The sequence below is a fragment of the Triturus cristatus genome, chromosome 11, assembly GCF_964204655.1.
Source record: "Triturus cristatus chromosome 11, aTriCri1.1, whole genome shotgun sequence".
NCBI lineage: Eukaryota > Metazoa > Chordata > Amphibia > Caudata > Salamandridae > Triturus > Triturus cristatus.
This window is the reverse complement of record NC_140594.1, coordinates 426,472,884-426,492,862: the sequence shown is the minus strand read 5'-3', so window position 1 is coordinate 426,492,862 and position 19,979 is coordinate 426,472,884. Positions and strand designations below refer to the sequence as shown.

At 40.2% G+C, this 19,979-nt stretch overlaps 1 protein-coding gene across 1 annotated transcript in view; it reads right to left on the bottom strand.

Moving 5' to 3' along the window:
• LOC146784372 (pyroglutamylated RF-amide peptide receptor-like) overlaps positions 1–19,979 on the bottom strand; it is a 1,315,107-nt gene that overhangs the window by 100,486 nt on the left and 1,194,642 nt on the right. The window contains exons 3-4 of the mRNA XM_085634463.1: positions 11,575–11,636; positions 6,745–6,980 (exon numbers count right to left, since the gene is read on the bottom strand). Coding sequence (XP_085490589.1) covers positions 6,745–6,980; positions 11,575–11,636 — 298 coding nt within the window. The remainder of the gene's footprint in view (positions 1–6,744; positions 6,981–11,574; positions 11,637–19,979) is intronic.

The following is a 19,979-nucleotide window of genomic DNA, read 5'->3' as shown; positions in this document are numbered from 1 at the left end:
GCTCCGTCCGAACCGGAGGATACCGGCGGTTCGCGTACCTGTTTCCAGTAACGGAGGGAAGCCCTTCGCACCGGAAGATGCCAGGCTCACTTTCATTCCCCTTTCGTTCCTAAGGCACAGCTATTTTGGATTTTACAGCTCGTTTTACCTCCGGTCGCGGCTTGTCATCGGCCGCGACCGCCATTTTGTTTTTTTTTGCCCGCGAACGCTTCAGCAGCGCGTCCTAGCGCGCATGGGGTTCCTGGATGCCTCGTTCGCACTCAAATGACCCCAGCACCCTCTGAGGCACAAATGTGGCGGACCAATAACCTAAGGTGACTTTTCTTTACTTTTCTTCTGTAATGGTGCCCTTTTTCATGGTTTTGACTGGAATTTTTTGGCTCTCCTCATGCACGGCGGCCATTTTATGACTTTAGTCTTTGATACTTACGTCTACAGTTTTTTATCTGGCACACCTCTACGTTAATCTGTCCTTTGGAGCTTTTTTTTTTTTTTTTTTAGTCGAATCGCTGAGACAACAATCACCTTGCATGTTTTGACTGGAATTGTCGCCTCTCCTCATGAAAGGCGGCCATTTTTAGGATTCCAGTCTCCAACACCTATGAGTCCAATTTTTCGGCCTGGTCCTTTTTGAGTCGGGCAATAGGATATCTTAAGACCTCACGCTCCATAGGCGTGCTGATGGCGGATTGCTCTAGTAGAGTTCAAAAGCGTAATTTCATTAAAAATTCCAAGTTATTCACGGCACTAGCCCATTTGGAAGCTTCAACTGAGATGACGTCGACTGCGGACATCTCCTCACAATCTTCAGCAAAAGCGAACTCTAAGAGGTTAAAAAAGGACCCTCCTTCGCCTCCTAAGTCCTCTTCGCCCATCTCTATGGAGTTACTTCTCGAAGAGATACGGGCCTTGCGCCCTTACATGGAAGAGACTAATGCTAAGTTGCAGATTCTCACTGACAATTGGGCTTCGATGGATGAAAGAGTATCGTCGGTGGAGCGTGACGTTTCCTCTCTTCAGGACTCTGCGACCAAGGTCTCCCACATGCACACGCAGAGTTCCTCTCTTCAGAAGCAGGTGGAGGACCTTGAAAATCGCAACAGACGCAACAATCTCCGTATTTACGGCTTGGTGGAGGGTTGTGAGGGAAATGATCCCATCAGTTTCTTCAAGTCCTTTCTCCCGAAGCTTCTTCACCTACCTGATGACACCTCACTAAATATCCAACGTGCCCACAGGCTTGGTCGAGCTTCCTCCTCTCCTTCCACGTCAACGAAGCCTAGAGGTGTAATAATGTACTTTCTAGAGTACACAGACTTGTTGAAAGTCCTCTTAGCCGCCAAAGCCTCTCCTCGCCTCACATGGTCAGGCTCCACTTTGTTCTTTGCGCAGGATTATGCCAGGACCACTGCAAACCGTCGCAAGGCCTTCCTTGATATGAGACCTGACCTTCGCTCCATTGGTGCCAGATATGGGCTTTTTCATCCTTGTCTATTTAAGGTCATTCATAATAACAAGACTACGACATATGAGGATCCAGCGCGACTTCGAAGCTTCCTGAACTCATGTGGTCAACATGACATGGAGATAGCTGGTCCCTCTTCCCTCCCACCATGACTTGTCTTTGTAGTTGCAATTTGATTCTCTAATTTGTTCTGCTTTAATGCCTTCATTTTTGCAGGTTCTTCAGATTGTATGACTTCTAGTTAAGATTATATTTCTCATTTTATCGTCTGATAGTGTTGTTCTAGCTCCTCAGTTGGTCATATGTTTCTTTTTTATCTTCGTTGTGTTCGAGTTTCTAACCATGTTCTTTTTCTCCCTTCACAGATCATTGTTTTGCGTTCCGTTGTGTTATCTCTGGTTGGACGTCTCCCTCATCCCGAATGCCCTGCCTCTCCCAGTTGGCCCTACCTCCCTCCCCTCATCTCCGCGTGTGTTTCCGTTTGTTCCCAGTTCCTGATTGTATTTTTCCCATGCTACCCCTCGTAAGTACTCTTCTTTCCTTATTTATCATGTTTTTTTCCGTTCTATATTTTCTTATCTCACCTTTTCCCTCGTTGCTTTCAGATTTATTGGTGTCATTACCTTTTCCATGGTTCTTCTCCACTTCTCTTTCGTCATTTTCTCTTCTCCCCATTGTATATTGGCTCTCTTGCTTGTATTCATCTCCCTTTACCTATTTGATTCTCCATTGGACCTTACTTACCATTATCTTTAAGAATTACTGTATCTTCTTCTCATTCTTTCTATTTTCTTGGCTCTTTCCTATTTTTATGGCTTTGCTGATTCCTCTCTCATTTTTTCTTTTACCCTTGTTCCATCACGTTAGTTCTCACCTCATTCTCTTTTTCTCCTGTGCCCTTGCTCGCTGCAAGGCATTTCCTTGCTGTCCTACCTTCCAATTGGTCCACTTTTTGATTAATCCTTAATGTCAGTTCGAATTGTTTCCTGGAATGTTAAAGGTCTGCATTCTCCTATCAAGAGACAAAAAATCCTCTCTCATTTAGCCAAATTGAATGTAGACATTGCCTTTTTACAAGAAACCCATATGTCTGACGCTGAGGCTGCTAAACTTAAGAGAGGTTGGGTGGGTGCTGTATTCTCATCTCCGGGTGATGGTAAGAGAAACGGTGTGGTTGTATTAGTTCGCAAATCTTTTGCTCATTTGCTCTTGACTTCTGAATCAGACCCTGAAGGTAGATGGTTGTACGTCAAACTCTCCTCAAAGGCCGCCCCTCTCTCCCTCCTCAATATCTACGCCCCTACTGGTGGTGATCAGATTTTTTGGCGTGCAATAGCCTCCCGTATCACTGAATATATTGATGACAATTTTATTTTAGCAGGTGATTGTAACCTCCCCTTTGATCCTTTTTTAGACAGAAACTCCAAGGTACCTTTTGTCCCTAATAAATCTCACAGGCTTTTCGCTCAAGCGATATCCCAACATAAACTCATTGATGCTTGGCGTCTCTGCAATCCTACCTCTAAAGAATTCACCTTCTACTCCCCGACTCACCATTCCCAGTCGCGTATTGACTATATTTTCCTTTCCCACCATATGTCCCAATCCCTAACCCACGCTGATATAGGCCCCATCTTATTTTCTGACCATGCCCCCGTTTTGATAAACATTGACATCTTACCCAAGTCCACTGGACCAAAGAGATGGCGATTTAACAACACTTTACTCCTCGACCCCAAATTCTCCGCCTCCTTTGTAGATTTCACCACAGAATTTTTCACCATTAATGACACACCCACTGTGCCTAACCACGTTGTTTGGGACGCCTATAAAGCAGCAGCTAGAGGTTTTATTATCAGCTTTGTGGCTACTAAACGCAAGAATGCTCGTAAACGCACCAGTGACCTCCTTTGTACGATTAAAAAGTTAGAGCATTCTTTCTATACATCCCACTCGCAAGAAAGTCTGACTGCTCTCATTGCTGCTAAGATGCAATTTAACAAACAATCCACTGAGGATGCTTCATTGTATTTGTTGAAATCCAGTTCAAAATTCTATGGAGGTAAAAATAAGGCGGGGAAGGTCTTAGCCAATTATTTAAAAGTCAAACAAAACAAACTGAATATTGAATCTGTCTATGATGTTAATTCTGTTTTAAAGCATACAGATGCTGATATTTTAGAGCAATTCTCCCAGTTTTATTCCAAACTCTATTCTTCTGAGACGCACCCCACTGCTCACTCTCTTGCTACTTACTTTGCCACCATCCAACCACCTTCCAATTTCCCTGTTGATTTATCTGCCCTTGAATCACCAATCTCCGGTGATGAATTACTCACAGCACTTCAGTCACTCAAGAAGGATAAGGCCCCTGGGCCAGACGGATTCACAGTTGAATTTTATCTGCATTTCTCCAAATTGTTGCTGCCCAGACTCCACTCCCTTATTGATTCCTTCATATTAAATGGTTCTTCCTCAGGTACATTCTCAGACGCCCACATTTGTATTATACCCACAGAAGGCAAAGACACCCAGCATTGTAAGAATTACAGACCAATCTCTTTGGTCAACATTGATTATAAACTGTATGCCAAATCTCTCGCCATTCGATTAGACCCTTATCTTCCTGAACTGCTAGGCCCTGAACAATCTGGCTTCGTTAAAGGTCGCTTCATCACAGATAACACCAGACTTTTGTTTAATGTTCTTTCCAAATCTCCACAGTTCCAACATTCACTAGCAGCCATTGCCCTAGACGCAGAAAAAGCGTTCGATAGGGTGGAGTGGACTTTCCTTTTCTCCGCCCTCAAATGGTTTGGATTTGGCCCACATTTCATCTCTTTTATCTCCTTCCTTTATTCCAGTCCTAGAGCGGCGGTTTGCGCCAATGGTCTAGTTTCCTCTTTTTTCAATCTAGGTAGGGGTGTTCGTTAGGGATGCCCTCTTTCCCCTTTTCTTTTTAATTTGGCCCTAGAACCTTTTCTTTCAAAGCTTCGTCAGAATCCCAACTTACACGGTTTCCAAATCTCCCACACTAATATTAAACTTGCTGCCTACGCAGACGATATTCTATTATTCATGTCTAACCCCGCAACTTCTATTCCCGCATTCCTAGCTGAAGTCCATGACTACTCCCAGATTTCAGGTTATAAGCTTAACAATGACAAGTGTGAGATTTTACCCCTTACTAAGTTCACTTTTAAACCGGACTTTATGGCATCCAATTTTACTTGGAGCCCCTCACACATCAAATATCTAGGTCTACACATTACTTCCTCCCTCTCCGACACTGTCTCGCTGTGCCTCAATAAATGCACCCAGAAATTATCCGACCTCACTTCCAGATGGCACCCATTATACCTTTCCTGGTGGGGTCGTCTGGATACGATTAAAATGATGCTCTCCCCGTTAGTCCTTTACACCATCTCCAACATCCCAATTCCTATCCCTGCTAAGTTCTTTAAGAAAATCAACACTATTCTCTCTTCCTTTCTTTGGTCCGGCAAAAAAGCACGTATGTCCCTGCTTAGATTGCAACTCCCCAAATCCGAGGGTGGAGTTAATTTCCCGAATTTTCCCGCTTACCACAAAGCATTCCTTTTGCGGCAAGCTTCCCATTGGCTGCAAGACCCTGCTGAGCCGTCCCCCTTATGGGTTGTCATTGAACGGCTCTCTTTATCCCCTTTCACTTTTGCTGAATACCTCTCATTCTCTCGTAAGCCTCACTTTTCCTCCATTCCTATCCACAAATTTACGGCCAAGCTGCTTCTTTCCACCTCTCCAGGCCCCCCTTCCTCTATAGCAGAGTTTCTCAATTCAACTATCTGGCACAACAACAGTATAACCATCAATCGCAAGCCTTTTTATTGGAAAACCTGGAGACAGAGGGGTTTAATCTGGGTATCTCAACTCTTCTCTAATTCTGATTTCTTATCCTTCTCCGTTCTCAGCCAACACTTCCATCTCCCTCGTGCTTTTGCCTGCAAGTATCTTACGCTTAAAAATGCAGTCATGTCCACTTATGCTCTTCTCTCTAACCCCCTCATGCATACTCATCCTCCAAATCATACCTCACAGCTTCATTCCTTCTTGCGCACTCACCCTACAGCCTCCTCAATATACCACTCATTTCATGCGACTCTCACACCTAGGCCAAAGTCCAAAGTTGAGGAACAATGGGAATCTGACCTTGCCATTTCTTGGCCCACCTCCCTTTGGGATAAATTATGGACCAAACTTCGCAAGACATCTAGAGCTGCTTCTCTTACACAAACTCTCTTCTTCATATACAACAGGCTTCTCTTTTCTCCCCAGGGGTTGAATAAGAGATTCTCTTCTACACCGGATCTTTGTTGGTCCTGTTCTGCTCCTAAGGCCACTCTTTTTCACATGCTTTTCTCTTGCACTTTCACGCAAAATTTCTAGACACTAGTTTGGGCCCAAATCAATGCCATATTCCACACTACATCTCCCTTCTCTTTTGTCAATATTTTTTTAGGAAGCCTTTCTCCTTGTTGGGATGACATTGATCTTAATACGCAAATTGTTGACTTGTTGTTAGCTGTTGCTTTCCAGCAAATCACCGTCAACTGGAAAAACTTTACGAATATTTCTTTTAAAGCATGGTGGTACAATGTTTGTTATAATCACAGGCTAGATACTGCTTTTGTGCACCCCCTTAGTTTAGCTGCTAAACGACATGATTTATGGCTTCCTGTAACCTTGTATCTAGATACCTGTGCTAAACGCTCCTCTCATGTTTCACCTATTCAGCAAGAGGTCTCCAAGCCTCCCTGAGTGACATTGCTTTTCATTTGTACTACTCTTTTCATATAAGCTACTTTATTGCTCATTATTACCAGCGCTGCTTTTTGTTATTTAGCTTTAAACTTTTGTTATCCTCTGATTAATTGTATATTTTCATTACCATGTTTTACTTTTTTCCTCTATTTGAAGATATGTTTGTATTCTTTCTCATGTATTGACACCTTTACTTATCCAATAAAATTCTTTTGAACTTAAAAAAGATGTACAGAGCCATCAATGATGAGAATCTTCAATGGCAAGGCTAAGAGAATATCTGCCCATTAGAAGTTAATTTCCTACACTGCCCTGTAATGGTATTTCCATCTAAAAAAAATGATATATATATTCCCCTAGTGCCCCAATGAGTCCGTAAAATATGAAATGTGTTATACAGATTTATTTTCTTTTGGTCTTTTGAAGTTTCACATCCAGTCACCTTGCCACTCTGATGCATCAGCGTAGCCCACCCTTACCTCGTTATTTTGGCCATCTCATTGCGGCTCAACGTGTTCAGGGCAGACACATCTCCTATACGCTTCTTGATCCAGAGCTCATAGCCAATCCTGGAATAGAGCAGCAGCATGGCTGTGAGGGGAACCAGGAACAGGGCAACGAGGATGAAGATAGCGTAGGCCCGCCGCAGTTCCATAGTACTCCAGGACTCTTGACAGCACACATGATGAAGGTTATACAGGAAGTCATATTTCACCTAGAGGGGAACAAACAGAACTCCTGAGATACAAAAGGCATATCATTTGAGACAATCAGGGAGGAGAACCCTGCCAGTCAAGACCACAGGGCTCAAATCACAGAAAATACACACAGATAATACATTTGAGGTACAAGTGAAACTGAGGTGACCAGAAAGCCAGCGAGGTCTCCTAGAAGGGGAAATAGGGACAGCCAATATGCCATGTACTTATACTAGCATTGTGCCATGAATCAGTTAACTTCATGAAGGACAAATACAATTATCTTTTAATTGAGTATCAAATTATGTGATAATTTCTGTTGAATTATTTTGAAGTTATTATTTTGACATTTCAAGGCATGAGTGTTGATTCAAAAAAATATCTCAGGACTTTTACAGAGATCTCTTATGAAGGATCTAGACACATTCAGCAGTTCCAGTTCAAAATGTACTCGTACAACAATTAAGGATTTTATCGTGCAACGAAGCAAATGAAAATGTATTTTTTCTATTTTCCCGAGTAAAATGGTTTACTCAGCAGGGATCAAATCTATGTGTACAGACGTTTTGTAATAAAAACTGCGCCGCTTTTACTCTGCACGTCCAGGATAGTTTATAGGGTGTGCTCACGTTATGGAGAGAAGTGTTATAGAATGCACTAAGAGGTGTTTTGATTAGGATTTTTAACAGTTCCTGGGAGGAGAGTAAAATCATAAAGCTTACTACAAAATGGTGAAGAGCTGATGCAGTCTCTAGCTCGGAGGTAAAGAGTGCTTGCCTTACCTATTCTCTTCAAAGATTGTGACCCGACCTAGCTTGGCAGTTCGGGCTGGACTGTTCCCATGAGGCACAGGGTCAAGACTGATTTGCATATGGCCAGGTCTAAACTGGGGTGGCATGGTGAGCAAAAGAATGATGGATTTAACCCAGATCTCTTGACTGGGGATGAATTCCGTCCTCAATTGTGTGTCTTTTGCTTTCCCGACCATGGGGAGAGCACGAATAATGCCTGTGGTCACTAAAGGCACGAGAAACAATGAATTTGTTAATACTATCGTCCTCAAATGGAGGTGTATGCAACTGTATAGGTCACATATTCGTGAATATAGACCAACGAAGAAGTGGCGGAATTCTAACAAAACAGTGTATTGTCTGCAGCAGAGTCCCTGTGCTCAGGTGGGCATTTAGAGGGAAAGAGAATGAAAAACATAGGTCATCAATTCCGAACTATTAAAAAAGCAGAATAGGCATTGTTTAAGAGGTAAAGTTTAAGGAGACACTTTAAGATAAGGAAGAGTCAGAAGTAGATTAAGCTATCCGAAGAAAAGATGAAGGAAGACATATAGGAGTAAATATTTTATAGAGAATGGAAAATAGACAAATTAGGATTTGCAGTGGATACCCTCATCTTCCATCAAATTCGACATTTTGAGGTGTCGATATAAAGGTCACAGGAAAACAGGAAGTGACTATACAAGGAAGTGGAAGTGCATGATATTAAAAGAAAACAAAATAAAAGAATATTTGTTCAAAGAAAAACAGTAAGTAAATGTACTCTGTGCCTTAGGTTACACACTGTCATGGAACTATTTTACCATTCAAATATCAAACTGGACAAAGTGTGAGAATTAGGAAGTGAACGTACAAAATGCCTACTCAAAAATAGGTGTTAAATGTATTAGAATTTAAAGAAAACTGTGAGATAAAGTAAGAAGAGGTGACAGTTGTTCACATAAAAAGTGAGGCAAATCCATGTGGGTGACCTTTGAAGGACAACAGGAAGTGATGCTCACAAGTATGGTAGAATGAAGATTCAAGGTGTTCACAGAATGAGATGCTAGAAGTTAAGGTGCTCACAGGAAGTAAGATAACACAAGTGTAAGTGGTAGATTAGTAGTGATGGTAAAATATGGGCAAAAGAAAAGCAAGGTGACCAAAGTGAAATGAAAAAGTAGGCAGATGTACTCTTCCAGGGAACAAAAAAGTATCAATCGATAGATATGGGATTTAAGTAGAGTGGGATAAAAGGAATGAGCCCAATGGAGCATACAACCGAGGGCAATGCGTCAGCCCCCTTCAGCCATCGACTGACTTCACCATGAGTGACAGCATTCACAAGTAGCACATCCACATGCAAAGTAGTTCTCTAATGTGCTAGCGACTACTATAACAATGCGTGCCTTTTGCCATGAAACAGTCCGGCAGCTTTCCATCTAATAAAGTTTTAGAAAATCCATGACAAAACAAAACAAGCATTGACAAAGCCAAAAGCTGGCAACCAACTCCACACCTATTGGCTTTGCTGATGCTTGTTTTTGTATGTGTTTTTAAAAGGAGCCATTCATTTAGCTTTCAAATTAGTTGCTGCTGATTTAAGGTGATATGTAGAAGGAGGAAAATGAATTTCTATCCCGCATCATTTTGGCCACATACCCATTTATCCTACTCTTCAACTCATACTAGGCAGATTTGACTGATGCTTTCACATCTAAAGCCCACTAAAGCTGGTGGACCAAAATTAAACACCCTGCAGTACTCAGACAATACGATTCCCTTAGATCAAACAGCAATAGGGCTTCTGAGTCAATTGGACAAACTTTCTGCATTCCGTGGAAGCAATTACATCTGGATGAGCACCACCAACACGGAGATCATTATTTTTAGCCGCTGGCTGAAAAAGAAAGGAAATTGGACAATCAATAATGCCCTATTGAAAAAATAACAGCATGTAAGTATCTTGGGGTATGGTTTGAGTATAGAGGGCAGATAAAGCTGTGGAAAGCATTTCTCAAGCACTCTGTCCTGTGCACAACCTTTTCATGGATCCTGAAAAACATGGCTTCCCTGATATTGTCAAATTCTGTAAAACACTGGAATGCAAACTTATGCCGGCATTACTCCGCAGCGGGGGACTCCAGCCTTTTCTGTAATAAGAGCTACTTATGTTTAATGAAAATCATCACAAGCTACTAATTATCAGTGGTGTAATAATGACCATATAAGACAAGATAACATTAGTGCTGCTGCCATATGCAAGATTATGAGCAGTGATCACCTCAGTCTCTGCTAAGTTGCCAGCAGTAATGTACAAAAGGCTTTGTCAAAGTGGAATGCCTCTACTTGGGTAATACCAAACACCCATAGCTGAAATATTTCTCCCCAGCACTGTATGATTTATCACTCCCATGCCTACTTTACCTATATTTGGGATTGTTGTCCATTTTCTCCAAACAACAGCTTATGATTTCTGAAACTACACAAATTTCTTTGTCTCGAATACACACTTTGCAATTTTGGCAGACATATATTAATTCGACCCAGCAAACGCTTCTGATTTAGTAGAATGGGCTACCCACAGGAGAGCTACCTAGCGGTAGCAGGAGAGCTGCCAGTAGCTCATGAGCTACTCGATGCAGAAGCCTGCTCTATAGAATAGTCGCATACAGAAACACCTAGGAGTCCTGGTGAGACAAATTGCAGTGCTGCATTTACCATTCCCTATTGCGACTGCCAGACGCCACCTCCCATTGTCAACTAATATTAGAGTTCAATTTAGTGTTCTATACATTTATGCTCGAATCCAGATACATCTACTCTATTGATTCGAATTAAAAAGGGCAGACTCATACAGGTTAGAGTCAGTGCTATGGTCAGTAAAAGGGAAGGGATGCGGTCCGCAGTCAACGTATTTAAAATCCTCCATCCAGGACCTCAAATCCGACGAACTGTGGAATTAGCCACTGCCTGATGCACTTGCAGCAAAGCAAAAAAATTAACAAGCAAAGAAGGACTTAAATGATTTTTAGCTAAAAATCCTTTGCCAAAAGCCTGCCAGCTCTATATGACCCATGAGATTGCCAACCGTACCTGAGACAATCCTGGCCTCTGGAGAGCAAAAGACAATTACTGAGGTATTGATTTGTCTGCGTTCCCATAAGAGGGCTTTAATACAGCGGATTAAGGGAGACACCGCACAACAATGCCACCTATGCGGGCATGCAGAGGAATCACTCATATATGTGGACTCTTTAGCCCTACCCTAATTGTGCTCTGTAAATTTTGGTTAAAACTGCTATTTAGATGCCTAAATATTAGATTGGGGCATATAGCGGTGGATACCTGCCTGTAGAGTACCTCCGGCCAGCTCACTCAGAGATTTCATACATTTATAAAACTGGCTCTGACAGAAATGAGCAGCAGAGTCACCGCACAGAACATTGCTGCAGATCATTGATGACAAATTGTAATTCTATGAGAATTGCATTGAAGACTGCTCTTTCATTTATTAATCTTTTAATTTATTTATTATATTGTAATGATTTTAATTAATCAAGCTATACAATTCTTTTCATTCATTCATTTGTTCATTCATTCATTCATTCATTTATTCAATCCATCTGGCCTACAACATTAGCATGCTATGACAATGGGTTGGTGGTGCATCAGCTGCAGGTTTATATGTTGGACGGAAGAAGCAAGGAGTTTGGCATTCCACCATCATCTAAAGAACCGTACTTTGATGCTTCAATACTCACAATGTGCTTTGCCTTCTAGTTACTTTAATGCTTTAAAGAGTGACAGAGCTTTAATGAGAATCTGGGATTGGGTTTACCTCTAGAATCTGTACGTGCAGCATGGGTGATCCAACAATGATCGCAATAGTCCACACGAACCCTGGGAAAGAAGAGAAGAGAGTTAGTGAGTCTCATATATTTTTGCGTGGTTTTAGAGGTATTTAGGAAGGAACCTTGCACTCCATACAGTTTAAATGAAATGGCTGGCTGATGTCTTCATGAGGGATACTGCCAGAGTTCAGGATTGGAAGATATGCAAAGGTGCATGTGATTTTTAGATGTGATGTGCTATAGGGTTGGTAGTTGGAAGGCAGGCAACTGGTGCAGAAACTAATGGTGTGGTTGAGACTAGTGTTTTGTGGGAAGACAGTGAGTGGTCAATGCAGCCAAATCAAAGTGATATATTTGGGGCAGGGGAGGCTGGGAAGCAATAGGAGTAATATAGGAGGGGGGGGGGCTTCTGCAGGCAATCAAGGCAAATAGGGGTCAAAGAGTTATCATATCTGATGAACTCAAAAAACAAAAGAGGTGCGGGCCCTCTAAAATGAGACTGAAGGACCGAAAGATAAGATAAAGCCCTAGGTGTCCCACCTTCCTGAGAAGTCTTTCTACCTATCCAGAGGCATTGGTTGAGTGACTATCCTGTTGTCCTATTTATCAAAAGAGGGGGACTCTAGGAGCTATTCAAAAGGTCCGGTGACCCGTGCTCCTGAAGTTAAACTTATACCAAAAGGGAGTCACTGTTCCTAAGTAGAGAGAGAAAGAAGGGAAGTAAGAGGTACTCTCATCGTGTGCTACTCTTATTGTGGGGGGCAGTGTGTCCTCATCTTGATGCCCTCACACACCCCGAAGGATTTCATGCTTCATCATTGGGCTTTTGCTCCTCGTTGGGCCGGCTCTGCAATGCCCTACGGGTCCCCCAAAGGGTCTCTTTTTCGGAGATCTTTTGATGAAGCTGTATGGGTGCGTGAGTGTAAGTGGCAGTGAAGTCCTAGAATGTGTATTAAAAAATTACTGGAGGGAGAGTGATTAATTTTTATTACGGCGGTCCCTCTGTCAATATTAAAACAAAGTGTATGGTGCTTCTTTAAGGGATATTATGTCCCTTGGTAGCTGAGTAACTATATGTTCCTAATGGGCATATGTTCTGGTCAACATGTTTCGCACTTTAGTGGTCTCAGGGAGATCCAGGGCGCTTCGTCAGGACCGAGTAAGAAAGTTGTATCTACAGTGGCCCGAAAGCTTTGGTGCTCCCAGATAAACGAAGGGAGTAGAACTTCCCTTAGTAGGTAGGGTAAGATCCCATGAGATCAGTGTGGGTCACTTGAGAGGGTTCTCTCGGTTCATCTGAGCTGTGTCACCTGGGTGCCTCTCGCTGTATCCTGTCATTGATCATCAGGCAAAAATGAGGGGGCCTTAAGTGAATAGTGGGCTGTTGTTTGAAGACCAGGCTTCAACCTCCTGCCAAATTTGTATAGCGATTCGCTTCTTGCAGCTGCTGGACCAATATACAGACTTGAAAGCGATGACTGTATTGTGCACAAAAAAACCTTTCTTCCTGCCAGTGTTGACACACTGGGTCTAATTCAGCTAAGCTTTGGAACACTGATGTGCCACTTCAGAGTGCATAAAGCCCAAATTTCCAACCACAAACTCCACCACTGGAGAAAATCTAAAATTGCGAAACATTTTCCCAACAGGGTAAGGGGGAGAATATGAGTATTTCCAGTTGAGGGAAGTGGGACGGCCAATGGGAAGTTGTTGAAAGCCCACAATGAGATAACATTGAGGGGGGCAATTCACAAACTGTATTTTGTAGTACGTTTATTAGCACTACAATAGTACTACTAAGGTACTACAAAATGCTATTCACATACATACCTGCGGAGGCCTCTACCTCACCTATCTAGTTTGAGCAGAGTTCTGTGCCCCGACTCCAGAGATCTTTGCACTCATAAATATACATTTTAGCAGTGAATGTGGTAGGAACACAAAGGAGTGGCTGGAAAGTGGAGAATATTTATAACTAATGGGGAGGGATTAAGGGAGGAGTAAGGAGGGGACTGTTGAGGGCTAGATAGAAGTTTAGGGAGAGACATGCATCCACCTACAAAAGAGTAAGCCTATCCCTATCCTCAAACTGTACTTCAATAGTTACCACAGTCAAAAAAATACCCAAAGCAATGTCTAAATGTACTCCAGTTCAGAGCTAGAATTAAGTCCAGCACCACATATAGTCAACAACGGGTAATTCAACATCCTCCCATAGAAAATAATGAAAATAGGGTCATAAAATAAAACCCCATAGGAACTAGGTTAAAATTACATTAAATGATTTAACTATTTAAAAATATAAATAAATGTATTTCGAGGTTAAACTGTTATCTATAGATAAAACATATTTTTATTTTATTTGCAATATTTTAACAACTTTTTAATTTTAACAATGAGTGTAACATTAACTTTTATGTAAAATAATGTATTACTTTTAGTTAATTCCATACTTTATTTTTTCAAAATTCGTTTTTATTTGTCAGCATCAAAAATCCAATGTAACAACACTGGGGTTATGAGCATGCAAACCCCTAAAACAGAGAAGTTAGCTATTTGCAGTCCAGTTGCTTCAAATTTCAGGGATCATGCACGCACCCCTTATTGCCTCGGAGACGATGCTTGTTTTTGGTCCATTAGTCGCATGTGAACAATCTTACATAACAACAAAAAAAAAACATAAACTTAACCCCCCCCAAAACCTCCTAAGCAGCCTCCCTCCCCCCCAACCCCAGTGTTGTATGAGTGCTTTGAGGGGGATCTCTGACAAAATTTCGAAGGTCAGAAAATCGACCTACAAAAATATCGCAACACAAATATCGATGTCAAGAATATCGACATCCTATCTACAACATGGTAAGTGCAAAAATATCGAAAAAAAAATATAGATGTCAAAAATATCGTTTTTAAAAATATTGTTTTTTTTTTGTTACAATAAATATGTTAAATAAACATAATAATACTTATAAATAAAATAAACATAATTAAATATATTTAATAATGTTAAAAATTAATAATTAATCAATATAATTTAATAAAAAATCAATCAAATATATACATATAATATATAATATATATACTTACTTAATAATGTTTTTATAATTATTGTAATAAATTACAAATTATTTAAAAATATTAACATTTGCAAACACATTACACACATAAAACAATAACAAAAATAAAAATTAAATAATTATGTATAACAAATTTACAAAATTACATTTAATTTAAAGATTGTTAAAATTAATTATATACTACATTAGCTAAAATAATAAAAATAAATATTAAATAGCAGAGACAATAAAACTACTACTCCAGCTTCCAAAAAAACAACATAAAGGAAATTTTTGGATAGCGCAGGGCTAAAAATTACTATATCCACTCCAGATAGTGTAACAGTAGGGAAAGTGTTGGATAACGTAGAGGTATAAATTACTATTCCGACTCCAGGGAGTGCAACAGTAAGGAAAGTGTTGGATAGCGTAGGGGTAAAAATTAGTACTCCAACTCCAAAGAGTGCAACAGTAGGGAAAGTGTTGGATAGCGTAGGGGTAAAAATTAAGATTCCCACTCCAGACAGTGCAACAGTAGAAAAAGTGTTGGATAGCGTAGGGGTAAAAATTACTATTCCAACTCCAGAGAGTGCAACAGTAGGGAAAGTGTTGGATAGCGTAGGGTTAAAAATTACTATTCCAACTCCAGAGAGTGCAACAGTAGGAAAAGTGTTGGATAGCATAGGGGTAAAAATTACTATTCCAAATCCAGAGAGTGCAACAGTAGGGAAAGTGTTGGATAGCGTAGGGGTAAAAATTAATACTCCAACTCCAGAGAGTGCAACAGTAGGGAAAGTGTTGGATAGCGTAGGGGTAAAAATTAAGATTCCCACTCCAAAAGGTGCAACAGTAGGGAAAGTGCTGGATAGCGTAGGGGTAAAAATTACTATTCCAAATCCAGAGAGTGCAACAGTAGGGAAATGGTTGGATAGCGTAGGGGTAACAATTACTATTCCAACTCCAGAGAGTGCAACAGTAGGGAAAGTGTTGGATAGCGTAGGGGTAAAAATTACTATTCCAACTCCAGAGAGTGCAACAGTAGGGAAAGTGTTGGATAGCGTAGGTGTAAAAATTAGTACTCCAACTCCAGAGAGTGCAACAGTAGAGAAAGTGTTGGATAGCGTGGGGGTAAAAATTACTATTCCAACTCCAGAGAGTGCAACAGTAGGGAAAGTGTTGGATAGCGTAGTGGTAAAAATTAAAATTCCCACTCCAGACAGTGCAACAGTAGGGAAAGTGTTGGATAGCGTAGGGGTAAAAATTAATATTCCAACTCCAGAGACTGCAACAGTAGGGAAAGTGTTGGATAGCGTAGGGGTAACAATTACTATTCCAACTCCAAAGAGTGCAACAGTAGGGAAATTGTTGGATAGCGTAGGGGTAACAATTACAATTCCAACTCCACAGAGTGCAACAGTAGGGAAAGTGTTGGATAGCGTAGGGGTAAAAATCACTATTCCAACTCCAGAGAGTCCAACAGTAGGGAAAGTGTTGGATAGCGTAGGTGTAAAAATTACTATTCCAACTCCAGAGAGTGCAACAGTAGGGAAAGTGTTGGAGAGCGTAGGGGTAAAAATTAAAATTCCCACTCCAGACAGTGCAACAGTAGGGAAAGTGTTGGATAGCGTAGGGGTAAAAATCACTATTCCAACTCCAGAGAGTGCAACAGTAGGGAAAGTGTTGGATAGCGTAGGGGTAACAATTACTATTCCAACTCCAAAGAGTGCAACAGTAGGGAAAGTGTTGGATTGCGTAGGGATACAAATTACTATTCCAACTCCAGAGAATGCAACAGTAGGGAAAGTGTTGGATAGCGTAGGGTTAAAAATTACTATTCCAACTCCAGAGAGTGCAACAGTAGGAAAAGTGTTGGATAGCGTAGGGGTACAAATTACTATTCCAACTCCAGAGAGTGCAACTGTAGGGAAAGTGTTGGATAGCGTAGGGGTAACAATTAGTACTCCAACTCCAAAGAGTGCAACAGTAGGGAAAGTGTTGGATAGCGTAGGACTAACAATTACTATTCCAACTCCAGAGAGTGCAACAGTAGGGAAAGTGTTGGATAGCGTAGGGGTAACAATTACTATTACAACTCCAGAGAGTGCAACTGTAGGGAAAGTGTTGGATAGCGTAGGGGTACAAATTACTACTCCAACTCCAGAGAGTGCAACAGTAGGGAAAGTGTTGGATTGCGTAGGGGTAAAAATTACTATTCTAACTCCAGAGAGTGCAACAGTAGAGAAAGTGTTGGATAGCTTAGAAGTTAAAAATAACATACTTTTAAATAAAATAATTATTTAAAATAATTAATAATTTAATTATTAAATAACTCAAAATTACTTACAAATACCAATACATATTTATTAAAAACATAACTACCAATAAATAATTAATTAGCAAAAAATTATAAATAAATACCAATAAATAATAATTAAGGAATACTAATTACCAATTTAAAAATTATTGAACAATTAAATTTTGTATACCAAAAATTAATTATCAAACATTAATTACCAATTAAAAAATCTTAAACAATTACATATTTTTTTAACACAAAATAATAATTATTATACATTAATTACCAATTAATAATATCTTATTAATATATTAATCACTAAATAATATTTAAACATATTTAATTACCAATTGATTATTAATCAACAATACATTATTTTTCATAACCAAAAAAGTATTATTTTAAATATTTACCAATTAATAATTAATCTACAATTAATTAATTATCAATACCCAACTACAAATTTAATAATTACTTAATTAGATTTCAATTTCTTCCAACACTATTCCCCTATAAATGCACGAAACACTCAAATAATAAAATAATACAGTTAACATAATTATCAATTAATCAATTATTCAAAACTAATTACCAATTAATAAAAACTTAATTACCAATTAATACTTAATTAACAATATTATAATTAACAATTAATCAATTATTCAAAACTAATTACCAATTAATAAAAATTAATTACCAATTAATACTTAATTAACAATAATATAATTATCAATACCAATAAATAAATATAAATATTACTTAATTACAATTAAATTACTTCCCACCCTCTTCCCCTATAAACCCACAACCCGCTACAGAATTTAAACGCAAAAATTATTTAAAAAAAATTTATAATTCCTAAAAATGTATAATTAATTTCATATTATTAAATTACTTCCCACCCTAATCCCCTATAAACCCACAACCCGCTACAGAATTTAAACGCAAAAATTATTTCAAATTAATTTATAATTCCTAAACATTTATAATTCATTTCATATAATTAAACTACTTCCCACCCTGTTCCCCTATAAACCCACAACCCGCTACAGAATTTAAACGCAAAAAATATTTAAAATTAATTTATAATTCCCAAAAATGTATAATTAAATTCATATAATTAAATTACTTCCCACCCTATTCCCCTATAAACCCACAACCCGCTACGGTACTAAAACACAAAATTACCTTAAAATAAACCATTATTAACATATATAAATTGTATACATATATTTTAAAAACAGTAGAACACTTAACAAAAAATAATTAACACATACATATTAAATACATAATAAAATACATAACAATATTATAAATATCGATATTAGTGACATGGATTTTAGTAACATCGATATATTTCATATCGATATTACTAACTTCGATATTACTATCATCGATATAACAAAAATCGATATTACTTACCTTAGGGTCGATATTCTGTCCATCGATATTCTTGACATCGATATTCTGTCCCTACGATATTCTAGACTCGATATTATGGTAGGTCGAAATTAAATTATCGATATTTAGACTGCTCACCCTTTGAGGGTGGGTGCCTAGGTAAGGATGAACTCGACCAGACCATAGGGAACGCTCATGTCCATCTGGTGTCCCGCACGGAGCTTAGAATTGGAAGAGATGCATGGACCTTAGGGAGGGTGGGCAAACCGCTGATGGGAGGCCTCGGGACAGGTAGGTGACTAGAGGGCCCCATTTATGTTCAAAATTCTTATAGGCCGCCCGGAAGATGTCCGCCAGTTGTTCATGGAGAGTAACCTCCATAGACATGAATGCCATAATGATAGGGCTGGGGCGTCTTTCTGTTTCCAAGCCGCTGCAATTGGAAGTTTAGCCGCCCCAGTCCAGCCCACATTATTGCCTTATCGGCTATAGTTTGGCGTTCCAGCTCGGGATCTCTAATACCCAATCGGGCCCCCTCTATGGTCGTTGGTATGGGGTATGCTATGATTTCTTTAATATGGGAGAGAATTTCCTCCCAGAATGGCCGGATGCTTGGGCAGTCCCACCAGATGTGGCGGAAATCTCACTGCATACCACAGCCCCGCCAGCAGAGATCTGAGGTATCAGGGAATATTCGTTTGAGCTTAGTGGGATATAGATACCAGTCTAGAAGTGTCTTATAGTGGGCCTCGCACAGTGCAATAGAGTGATTGTGACTAGTAATGTGTCCCCAAATATGTTTCCACTCTTCCCCTGTAATGTCTCGACCTAGGACCTGTTCTCAGAAATGCATGTAGCGTGCTCAGGGGGCCTGTACGGTACTCAATAACAGAACGTATAGGGAAGAAATGGCCCCTTTCATGGTACCCGCCTTCCAAACTAAACTCTCTACGGCCGTCTGTTCCCTAGTGGCTGCCTCTCGTACATGTGGTTGCGTGGCCCAGTGTTTAAGCTGGAGGTAGTGGTAGTGTTTTCTGGAATCTGGAATTCTCTTTTTCAGCTATCAAACGTTAGTATATCATAGTTGTGGAAGAGATCGGAGAGCTTAATGCAGCCGCCCTCCTTCCAAAAATCAAATGGCCCTTCACGTAAGGCTGGGGGGAAGCCTGGGTTAAAGTGTATTGGTATATATGGTGAGGGGAAAGTGGTCCATCCCTGTAGTCTTGAAATATGATCCCAAACGATGAGAGTAGTACATGTGGGGCTGCTAAGATAAGCATTTGCCGGTCAGTCTTTATTAGGCTTCCAGAGGATGTCCCAGATAGAGCGGCCCACTATGGCCCGGTCCATATGGAGCCAGTGTTTCTCTGATTCCCTTGCAGACCATTCCAATACTACACGTAATTGTGCCACTTGATAATATAATGTGGTAGAGCCACGCCCCCCCCCCTCTTTCCTTGGTCACCGCAGCACATGAAATGGTAAATAAGCCCTCCCTGCCAAATAAAGTTGGTGGCCAGTGAGCGTAAACGGGACAAAAATTCACGGGGAAGCTCGATGGGGAGAGCTTGAAAGAGACAGAGAAACTTCAGCAGGACCGTCATTTTGACAGCATTTATTCGCCCAAGCCAAGAGATGAAAA